General features: G+C 45.8%; 1 protein-coding gene across 2 annotated transcripts in view; it reads left to right on the top strand.

Moving 5' to 3' along the window:
- Positions 1-357: 357 nt before the first annotated feature.
- The window catches only part of LOC133578677 (high-affinity choline transporter 1-like), a 32,072-nt gene continuing 20,360 nt past the window's right edge, over positions 358-12,069 (top strand). Inside the window, exons 1-2 of one of the 2 annotated variants that reach the window (XM_061933168.1) lie at positions 358-583; positions 887-1,000. In XM_061933168.1, coding sequence (XP_061789152.1) covers positions 367-583; positions 887-1,000 — 331 coding nt within the window. In that variant the 5' untranslated portion in view covers positions 358-366. Of the gene's footprint in view, positions 584-723; positions 750-886; positions 1,001-12,069 lie in introns of those variants that run through there. The other variant, XM_061933244.2, reaches the window with a different exon arrangement.

Here is a 12,069-nt window from a genome sequence, read left to right on the forward strand (position 1 = left end):
ATATCACAGCATGGCAATTACACTAAAACACTGCAGAGGCTCCACATCCACCTGATTACTACTACTACTACTATATATATATATATATATATATATATATATATATATATATATATATATATAGTAGTAGTAATCAGGTGGATGTGGAGCCTCTGCAGTGTTTTAGTGTAATTGCCATGAGGGACTAAACATTAGGGACAGTCTGCACTGCCAGTTCTGCCTGGGCTGATTTCTCAGCAGCAGATTGGAGACGTCATCCTCGGGGAGGGGCGGGGCCGGGCCTTCCGATTGGCCGAGCCGCGGCCGAGGGAGGAGCTTCCTTCCTCCCCCCGCCCTCCCCACCCGGCAGGCGTGAGGCGGCGAGTGATGCGCGTCGTCCTTGCAGTGCGCGCCTCCATCATGGCCCTCAACATCCCCGGCGTGAGCGTCATGATGCTCTTCTACCTGCTGGTCCTCGCCATCGGGGTGTGGGCCTCCTTCAAGTCCCGGCGGGAGGCCAAGAAGGGCCGCGGGGACGAGACGGAGATGGCGCTGCTGGGGAACCGCGGCATCAACCTGGCGGTGGGCATCTTCACCATGACAGGCGAGTCCTGCGGCACATCAATCACATCACGTTTGGCGACATATATGGTCATATCCGCCTGTCGCGTGCGCGCGGCGCGAATGTGGGATTAGGAGTGTTGGGGGTTTTTTTGTGCGACGATACCTGCGTGGAATCCGTCGTCCAGAACAAAGAGATGTCGCCAAATGTACTAGTCACGCTTTTTTTTTTTTTTTATTGGCGTGGAAAGACCTGCTTGTCGGTGATTGGCTGCTCACCAGACTGTGTGTGTGTGTGTGTGTGTGTGTGTGTGTGTGTGTGTGTGTGTGTGTGTGTGTGTTACAGCCACGTGGGTCGGAGGCGGGTTCATCGTGGGCACGGCGGAGGCAGTCTACAACCCCTCTATGGGGCTGATGTGGGCTGTCATGCCCGTGGCCGCCACCGTGTGCTTCATCTTCGGTGAGTTTCACCTTTTTAGGACTTTTTTTATGATTGTGTCCCCCCCCCCCCCCCCCCCCCCATCTGCTTTAATCCTGTCCAGTCCAAATAAAGAGAAGACCCCCCTGACGAGGGGGGTCTTCTTCCGGTCAGTAACGTATGACGTAAGCATATTATGATAATAATCCTCAGATTAGCGGACTTTCTTCTCCACATGGTCGTCACGTGAGAAGAAATAATCTTGATGAGCTTCCAGTTCACTTCTTCTTAAAGCGCGCGGTGCCTTCGGGGGCGGTGGGAATGTTCAGCTTCTGATGGCCGAGGAGTTCTTTGATTGATCGATTGAGACTTTTATTGGTAGGTTGCACAGTGAAGTACATATTCCGTACAATTGACCACTAAATGGTAACACCCCAATAAGTTTTTCAACTCATCCATCCATCCATCCATCTTCTTCCGCTTATCCGAGTTCGGGTCGCGGGGGCAGCAGCTTAAGCAGGGAAGCCCAGACTTCCCTCTCCCCAGCCACTTCGTCCAGCTCCTCCCGGGGGATCCCGAGGCGTTCCCAGGCCAGCCGGGAGAGATAGTCTTCCCAGCGTGTCCTGGGTCTTCCCGGTGGCCTCCTACCGGTCGGACGTCCCCGAAACACCTTCCTAGGGAGGCGTTCGGGTGGCATCCTGACCAGATGCCCGAACCACCTCATCTGGCTCCTCTCGATGTGGAGGAGCAGCGGCTTTACTTTGAGCTCCCCCCGAATGACAGAGCTTCTCACCCTATCTCTAAGGGAGAGCCCCGCCACTCGGCGGAGGAAACTCATTTCGGCCGCTTGTACCCGTGATCTTGTCCTTTCGGTCATGACCCAAAGTTCATGACCATAGGTGAGGACGGGAACGTAGATCGAGAGCTTTGCCTTCCGGCTCAGCTCCTTCTTCACCACAACGGATCGATACAGCGTCCGCATTACTGAAGACGCCGCACCGATCCGCCTGTCGATCTCACGATCCACTCTTCCCCCACTCGTGAACAAGACTCCGAGGTACTTGAACTCCTCCACTTGGGGCAAGATCTCCTCCCCAACGCGGAGATGGCACTCCACCCTTTTCCGGGATCGAACCATGGACTCGGACTTGGAGGTGCTGATTCCCATCCCAGTCGCTTCACACTCGGCTGCGAACCGATCCAGTGAGGAAGCCATCAGGACCACATCATCTGCAAATAGCAGTGACCTAATCCTGCAGCCACCAAACCAGATCCCCTCAACGCCCTGACTGCGCCTAGAAATTCTGTCCATAAAGGTTATGAACAGAATCGGTGACAAAGGGCAGCCTTGGCGGAGTCCAACCCTCACTGGAAACGTGTCCGACTCACTGCCGGCAATGCGGACCAAGCTCTGACACTGATCGTACAGGGAGCGAACTGCCACAATAAGACAGTCCGTTACCCCATACTCTCTGAGCACTCCCCACAGGACTTCCCGGGGTACACGGTCGAATGCCTTCTCCAAGTCCACAAAGCACATGTAGACTGGTTGGGCAAACTCCCATGCACCCTCAAGGACCCTGCCGAGAGTATAGAGCTGGTCCACAGTTCCACGACCAGGACGAAAACCACACTGTTCCTCCTGAATCCGAGGTTCGACTATCCGGCGTAGCCTCCTCTCCAGTACACCTGAATAGACCTTACCGGGAAGGCTGAGGAGTGTGATCCCACGATAGTTGGAACACACCCTTAGGTTTGGTTGTTATCATCAGTCATCTGTCATGACTTGGTCCTGGGTGTTTGCTTTTCCGGAATGCAACGGAAAGTTGGCTCGGGCGAGACGGGAATGTAAATGCATTATTCATTTAATATATCAAAATAAAGTACAAACGAAAAGCGCGCACAGTGGCGGAGAACAAACTATGAAACCAAAAGACTACAGCATTAATAAACAAAACTTACTTGGCATGGACTAAAAGGAGCATGCATGAACGATGGACATGAAATCAAGTGTCAGAAATGTGCAGAGCATAATTGTGGGATGTCACCAGCCAGACAAACTGAAAACAATGAACTTAAATACTACAGACATGATTAACGAAAACAGGTGCGTGACTCAAAACGTGAAACAAGTGCGTGACGTGACAGGTGAAAACTAATGGGTTGCTATGGTGACAAACAAGAGTGCACAATGAGTCCAAACGTGGAACAGGTTAAACTAATGGGGTAATCATGGAAACAAGACAAGGGAGTGAAAAGCCAGAAACTAAAGAGTCCAATAACTAAACAAAACATGACTAAAACAAAACATGATTACACAGACATGACATCATCAACAATTGAGAACAGAGAAATGGATATGGGAACAGTTTTCACAATGTTTTTTTGTTTTTTTTTACTGAGGGCCAGTGAGTAGAACAGACCTGGGCAAATGAAGGCCCGGGGGCCACGTGCAGCCTGTTAAGTTTTTCAATCTGGCCCGCGGACATTCCCAAATAATTTTTTTTAGATCTTTAAGATGGAAAGTGTAGCCGCCATTATGATGTTTACACATGACTGTAAGTCTTGAACTATATAAAGAAGAGATGTCGTTAAAATGTAATATCGGAAATTATCGGTATCGTTTTTTTTATTATCGGTATCGGGTTTTTTTTTTGTTTGTTTCCATCCATCCATCCATCTTCTTCCGCTGGTCCGAGGTCGGGTCGCGGGGACAGCAGCCTAAGCAGGGAAGCCCAGACTTCCCTCTCCCCAGCCACTTCGTCCAGCTCTTCCCGGGGGATCCCGAGGCGTTCCCAGGCCAGCCGGGAGACATAGTCTTCCCAACGTGTCCTGGGTCTTCCCCGTGGCCTCCTACCGGTTGGACGTGCCCTAAACACCTCCCGAGGGAGGCGTTCGGGTGGCATCCTGACCAGATGCCCGAACCACCTCATCTGGCTCCTCTCGATGTGGAGGAGCAGCGGCTTTACTTTGAGCTCCCCCCGGATGACAGAGCTTCTCACCCTATCTCTAAGGGAGAGCCCTGCCACCCGGCGGAGGAAACTCATTTCAGCCGCTTGTACCCGTGATCTTGTCCTTTCGGTCATAACCCAAAGCTCATGACCATAGGTGAGGATGGGAACGTAGATCGACCGGTAAATTGAGAGCTTTGCCTTCCGGCTCAGCTCCTTCTTCACCACAACGGATCGATACAGCGTCCGCATTACTGAAGATGCCGCACCGATCCGCCTGTCGATCTCACGATCCACTCTTCCCTCACTCGTGAACAAGACTCCGAGGTACTTAAACTCCTCCACTTGGGGCAGGGTCTCCTCCCCAACCCGAAGATGGCATTCCACCCTTTTCCGGGCCAGAACCATGGACTCGGACTTGGAGGTGCTGATTCTCATCCCAGTCGCTTCACACTCGGCTGCGAACCGATCCAGCGAGAGCTGAAGATCCTGGCCAGATGAAGCCATCAGGACCACATCATCTGCAAAAAGCAGAGACCTAATCCTGCAGCCACCAAACCGGATCCCCTCAACGCCTTGACTGTGCCTAGAAATTCTGTCCATAAAAGTTATGAACAGAATCGGTGACAAAGGGCAGCCTTGGCGGAGTCCAACCCTCACTGGAAACGTGTCCGACTTACTGCCGGCAATGCGGACCAAGCTCTGACACTGATCATACAGGGAGCGGATCGCAAAAATCAGACAGTCCGATACCCCATACTCTCTGAGCACTCCCCACAGGACTTCCCGAGGGACACGGTCGAATGCCTTCTCCAAGTCCACAAAACACATGTAGACTGGTTGGGCAAACTCCCATGCACCCTCAAGGACCCTGCCCAGAGTATAGAGCTGGTCCACAGTTCCACGACCAGGACGAAAACCACACTGTTCCTCCTGAATCCGAGGTTCGACTATCCGGCGTGTCAGAGAGAGTTTGTTTGTTTGTTTTTTTTATTAATTTTTTTTATTAAATCAACAAAAAAACACAAGATACACTTACAATTAGTGCACCAACCCAAAAAAACTCCCTCCCCCATTTACACACATTCACACAAAAGGGTTGTTTCTTTCTGTTATTAAAGGGGAACATTATCACAATTTCAGAAGGGTTAAAACCATTAAAAATCAGTTCCCAGTGGCTTATTATATTTTTCGAAGTTTTTTTCAAAATTTTACCCATCACGCAATATCCCTAAAAAAAAGCTTCAAAGTGCCTGATTTTAACCACCCGTCCATTTTCCTGTGACGTCACATAGTGAAGCCAACACAAACAAACATGGCGGATAGAACAGCAAGATATAGCGACATTAGCTCGGATTCAGACTCGGATTTCAGCGGCTTAAGCGATTCAACAGATTACGAATGTATTGAAACGGATGGTTGTAGTGTGGAGGCAGGTAGCGAAAACGAAATTGAAGAAGAAACTGAAGCTATTGAGCCATAGCGGTTTGAACCGTATGCAAGCGAAACCGACGAAAACGACACGACAGCCAGCGACACGGGAGAAAGCGAGAACGAATTCGGCGATCGCCTTCTGACCAACGATTGGTATGTGTTTGTTTGGCATTAAAGGAAACTAACAACTATGAACTAGAATTACAGCATATGAAATACATTTGGCAACAACATGCACTTTGAGAGTGCAGACAGCCCAATTTTCATCAATTAATATATTCTGTAGACATACCCTCATCCGCGCTCTTTTCCTGAAAGCTGATCTGTCCAGTTTTGGAGTTGATGTCAGCAGGCCAGGGAAGCTAAGGTCGATAAGGGGTTTAGCTCGCTCGTCTGCGGGAACAAACTGCCGCCATTGCTTGCCGTGCTAGCAAGGTCCTTTGTCCCTGAATTGCTCACACACTCCGGCAGATTCAATGGGGGTCCGGCGGCAGATTTCTTTGACTTTATGGTTGGAAATGCATCTGCTTTGAGTGTCGCAGGATATCCACACATTCTTGCCATCTCTGTCGTAGCATAGCTTTCGTCGGTAAAGTGTGCGGAACAAACGTCCAATTTCTTGCCACTTTCGCATCTTTGGGCCACTGGTGCAACTTGAATCCGTCCCTGTTCGCGTTGTTACACCCTCCGACAACACACCGACGAGGCATGATGTCTCCAAGGTACGGAAAACAGTCGGAAAAAACGGAAAATAACAGAGCTGATTTGAAATGGCGGATTGCTTCGAGAGCGAATATTAGAAAGGCGTTTAATTCGCCAAAATTCCCCCATTTAGAGTTCGGAAATCGGTTAAAAAAATATATGGTCTTTTTTCTGCAACATTAAGGTATATATTGACGCTTACATAGGTCTGGTGATAATGTTCCCCTTTAATATTGTGGTTCCTACATTATATATCAATATATGTCAATACAGTCTGCAAGGGATACAGTCCGTAAGCACACATGATTGGTCCACTAATAGTACTAACCTTTAACAGTTAATTTGACCCATTTTCATTCATTACTAGTTTCTATGTAACTGTTTTTATATTGTTTTACTTTCTTTTTTATTCAAGAAAATGTTTTTAATTTATTTATCTTATTTTATTTTATTAATATTTTTAAAAAAAGGACCTTATCTTCACCATACCTGGTTGTCCAAATCAGGCATAATAATGTGTTAATTCCACGACTGTATATATCGGTATCGGTTGATATCGGTATCGGTAATTAAATAGTCGGACAATATCGGATATCGGCAAAAAAGCCATTATCGGACATCCCTAGTTTCAATGGTTGGAATCTGCGCTTTTGGATGATATACCAGTTACTATGGTAATCAAATTAGTTCAGTGGTTCTTAACCTTGTTGGAGGTACCGAACCCCACCAGTTTCATATGCGCATTCACCCAACCCTTCTTTAGTGAAAAATAAAATGTTTTTTTTTTTCAAATTCAAGACAAAGTTATATGTTTTTGGTAACACTTCAGTATGGGGAACATATTCTAAGTAACAAAGACTTAATTTAGAGTTATTTGGACACTAGGGGAACATATTCTAAGCAGAGGTGGGTAGTAACGCGCTACATTTACTCCGTTACATCTACTTGAGTAACTTTTGGGATAAATTGTACTTCTAAGAGTAGTTTTAATGCAACATACTTTTACTTTTACTTAAGTATATTTATAGAGAAGAAACGCTACTTTTACTCCGCTACTTTTATCTACATTCAGCTCGCTACTCGCTACTAATTTTTATCGATCTGTTAATGCACGCTTTGTTTGTTTTGGTCTGTCAGACAGACCTTCAAAGTGCCTGCCTTACTGGTGACGTTCCATTTCGTTCCACCAATCAGATGTAGTCACTGGTGACGTTGAACCAATCAAACAGAGCCAGGCGGTCACATGACCCGACTTAAACAAGTTGAAAAACTTATTGGGGTGTTACCATTTAGTGGTCAATTGTACGGAATATATACTGTACTGTGCAATCTACTAATAAAAGTTCCAATCAATCAATCAAAATTGTGAAGGAAAAAAGATACTTTTTTATTTCAACCGTACATCCCGTCAAAAGCCTAAAGACTGACTGCACAGTTCCTGTCTTCACAATAAAAGTGCCGCTCCATCGCGCCTGCGCTTTCAAAACAAGAGTCTCCGAAAGCCAGCGCAAACAAGCAAGCAAGCTAAGGAGTTTGACGCCAATATATTTCTTGTAAAGTGTATAAAAACGAATATGGAAGCTGGACAAATAAGATGCCAAAAACCCACCACTTTCATGTGGTATTAGACAGAAAGGAGGAACTTTTTTTCTCCTCCATTTGAAAACGTGGACGTTATCATCACTACTGTCTGATTACAATCAATGCAAGTCATCAAAATCAGGTAATACACCAACTTATATTCTAGTCTTCATGAAAGAAAGGAATCTATATGTTAAACATGCATGTATATTCATTAAAACATCTTTAACATGTAAACAAAAACAGCAAAATAAATACATATAAATTATATACTGTATATATATATGTATATATATATATATATATATATATATATATATATATATATATATATATATATATATATATATATATATATATATATATATATATATATATATATATATGTGTGTGTGTGTGTGTGTATGTTACTCATCAGTTACTCAGTACTTGAGTAGTTTTTTCACAACATACTTTTTACTTTTACTCAAGTAAATATTTGGGTGACTACTCCTTACTTTTACTTGAGTAATAAATCTCTAAAGTAACAGTACTCTTACTTGAGTACAATTTCTGGCTACTCTACCCACCTCTGATTCTAAGGAACAAAGATTTAATTTAGAGTTTTTTGGACACTAGAGGAACTTGCTCCTGATGGGCCTGGTTAGTGCCGTGCATGGCAGCTCCCGCCATCAGTGTGTGAATGTGTGTGTGTGAATGGGTGAATGTGGAAATAGTGTCAAAGCGCTTTGAGTTCCTTAAAAAAAAGGTAGAAAAGCTCTATACAAGTACAACCCATTTACCATATTGTCATTTTTACAGTATGAAGTTTGATAGATAACTGGCTTTAGCTGCGGACCATAAAACGACGTGGTAGGCCACATAATAAAACGACGTGGTAGGCCACATAATAAAACGACGTGGTAGGCCACGTAATAAAACGATGTGGTGGGCCACATAATAAAACGATGTGGCGGCCCACATAATAAAACGATGTGGCGGGCCACGTAAAACAATGTGGTGGGCCATAAAACAATGTGGTGGGCCACATAAAACAATGTTGCGGACTATAAAACGACGTGGTAGGCCACATAATAAAACGATGTGGTAGGCCACGTAATAAAACGATGTGGTGGGCCACATAATAAAACGATGTGGTGGGCCACATAAAGCGATATGGCGGACGATAAAACAATGTGGCGGGCCACATAATAAAACGATGTGGCGGGCCACGTAAAACAATGTGGTGGGCCATAAAACAATGTGGTGGGCCACATAAAACAATGTTGCGGACTATAAAACGACGTGGTGGGCCACATAATAAAACGATGTGGTAGGCCACGTAATAAAACGATGTGGTGGGCCACATAATAAAACGATGTGGTGGGCCACATAAAGCGATATGGCGGACGATAAAACAATGTGGCGGGCCACATAATAAAACGAGGTGGCGGGCCACGTAAATCAATGTGGTGGGCCATAAAACAATGTGGTGGGCCACATAAAACAATGTTGCGGACTATAAAACGATGTGGTAGGCCACATAATAAAACGATGTGGTAGGCCACGTAATAAAACGATGTGGTGGGCCACATAATAAAACGATGTGGTGGGCCACATAAAGCGATATGGCGGACGATAAAACAATGTGGCGGGCCACATAATAAAACGATGTGGCGGGCCACGTAAAACAATGTGGCGGGCCACGTAAAACAATGTGGTGGGCCACATAAAACAATGTTGCGGACTATAAAACGACGTGGTAGGCCACATAATAAAACGATGTGGTAGGCCACGTAATAAAACGATGTGGTGGGCCACATAATAAAACGATGTGGTGGGCCACATAAAGCGATATGGCGGACGATAAAACAATGTGGCGGGCCACATAATAAAACGATGTGGCGGGCCACGTAAAACAATGTGGTGGGCCATAAAACAATGTGGTGGGCCACATAAAACAATGTTGCGGACTATAAAACGACGTGGTAGGCCACATAATAAAACGACGTGGTAGGCCACATAATAAAACGATGTGGTGGGCCACATAATAAAACGACGTGGTGGGCCACATAAAGCGATATGGCGGACGATAAAACAATGTGGCGGGCCACATAATAAAACGATGTGGCGGGCCACGTAAAACAATGTGGTGGGCCATAAAACAATGTGGTGGGCCACGTAAAACAATGTTGCGGACTATAAAACGACGTGGTAGGCCACATAATAAAACGATGTGGTAGGCCACGTAATAAAACGATGTGGTGGGCCACATAATAAAACGATGTGGTGGGCCACATAAAGCGATATGGCGGACGATAAAACAATGTGGCGGCCCACATAATAAAACGATGTGGCGGGCCACGTAAAACAATGTGGTGGGCCATAAAACAATGTGGTGGGCCACGTAAAACAATGTTGCGGACTATAAAACGATGTGGTAGGCCACATAATAAAACGATGTGGTAGGCCACGTAATAAAACGATGTGGTGGGCCACATAATAAAACGATGTGGTGGGCCACATAAAGCGATATGGCGGACGATAAAACAATGTGGCGGGCCACATAATAAAACGATGTGGCGGGCCACGTAAAACAATGTGGTGGGCCATAAAACAATGTGGTGGGCCACATAAAACAATGTTGCGGACTATAAAACGACGTGGTAGGCCACATAATAAAACGATGTGGTAGGCCACGTAATAAAACGATGTGGTGGGCCACATAATAAAACGATGTGGTGGGCCACATAAAGCGATATGGCGGACGATAAAACAATGTGGCGGGCCACATAATAAAACGATGTGGCGGGCCACGTAAAACAATGTGGTGGGCCATAAAACAATGTGGTGGGCCACATAAAACAATGTTGCGGACTATAAAATGACGTGGTAGGCCACATAATAAAACGATGTGGTAGGCCACGTAATAAAACGATGTGGTGGGCCACATAATAAAACGATGTGGTGGGCCACATAAAGCGATATGGCGGACGATAAAACAATGTGGCGGGCCACATAATAAAACGATGTGGCGGGCCACGTAAAACAATGTGGTGGGCCATAAAACAATGTGGTGGGCCACATAAAACAATGTTGCGGACTATAAAACGACGTGGTAGGCCACATAATAAAACGATGTGGTAGGCCACATCATAAAACGATATGGTGGGCCACATAAAATGATATGGCGAACAATAAAACAACGTGGTGGGACACATAATAAAACAATGTGGTGGGCCATGTAAAACAATGTAGCGGGCCATAAAACGATGTGGTGGGCCACATAAAATTGATCTCATTCACGTAAGAGACTAGACCAGGGGTCGGCAATCCGCGGCTCTAGAGCCGCATGCGGCTCTTTAGCGCCGCCCTAGTGGCTCTCTGGAGCTTTTTCAAAAATTTATGAAAAATGGAAAAAGATGAGGGGGAAAAAATATATTTTTTGTTTTAATATGGTTTCTGTAGGAGGACAAACATGACACAAACCTCCCTAATTGTTATAAAGCACACTGTTTATATTAAAATGTAGCGGGCCATGAAACGATGTGGTGGGCCATAAAATGATGTGGCGGGCCATGTAAAACAATGTGGCTGGCCATAAAACGATGTGGCGGGCCATAAAACGATGTGGTGGGCCATAAAACAATGTGGTGGGCCATAAAACAACGTGGTGGGCCACATAAAACGATGTTGCGGACCATAAAACGACGTGGTAGGCCACATAATAAAACGATGTGGTGGGCCACGTAATAAAACGATGTGGTGGGCCACATAAAGCGATATGGCGGACGATAAAACAATGTGGCGGGCCACATAAAACAATGTGGTGGGCCACATAAAACGATGTTGCGAACTATAACACGACGTGGTAGGCCACATAATAAAACGACGTGGTAGGCCACGTAATAAAACGATGTGGTGGGCCACATAATAAAACGATGTGGTGGGCCACATAAAGCGATATGGCGGACGATAAAACAATGTGGCGGGCCACATAATAAAACGATGTGGCGGGCCACGTAAAACAATGTGGTGGGCCATAAAACAATGTGGTGGGCCACATAAAACAATGTTGCGGACTATAAAACGACGTGGTAGGCCACATAATAAAACGATGTGGTAGGCCACGTAATAAAACGATGTGGTGGGCCACATAATAAAACGATGTGGTGGGCCACATAAAGCGATATGGCGGACGATAAAACAATGTGGCGGGCCACATAATAAAACGATGTGGCGGGCCACGTAAAACAATGTGGTGGGCCATAAAACAATGTGGTGGGCCACATAAAACAATGTTGCGGACTATAAAATGATGTGGTAGGCCACATAATAAAACGATGTGGTAGGCCACGTAATAAAACAATGGGGTGGCCCACATAATAAAACGACGTGCTGTGTCACATAAAACGATGTGGTAGGCCACATAATAAAACAATGGGGTGGCCCACATAATAAAAC

Source organism: Nerophis lumbriciformis, linkage group LG02 (assembly GCF_033978685.3).
Source record: "Nerophis lumbriciformis linkage group LG02, RoL_Nlum_v2.1, whole genome shotgun sequence".
NCBI classification, from domain to species: Eukaryota; Metazoa; Chordata; class Actinopteri; order Syngnathiformes; family Syngnathidae; genus Nerophis; species Nerophis lumbriciformis.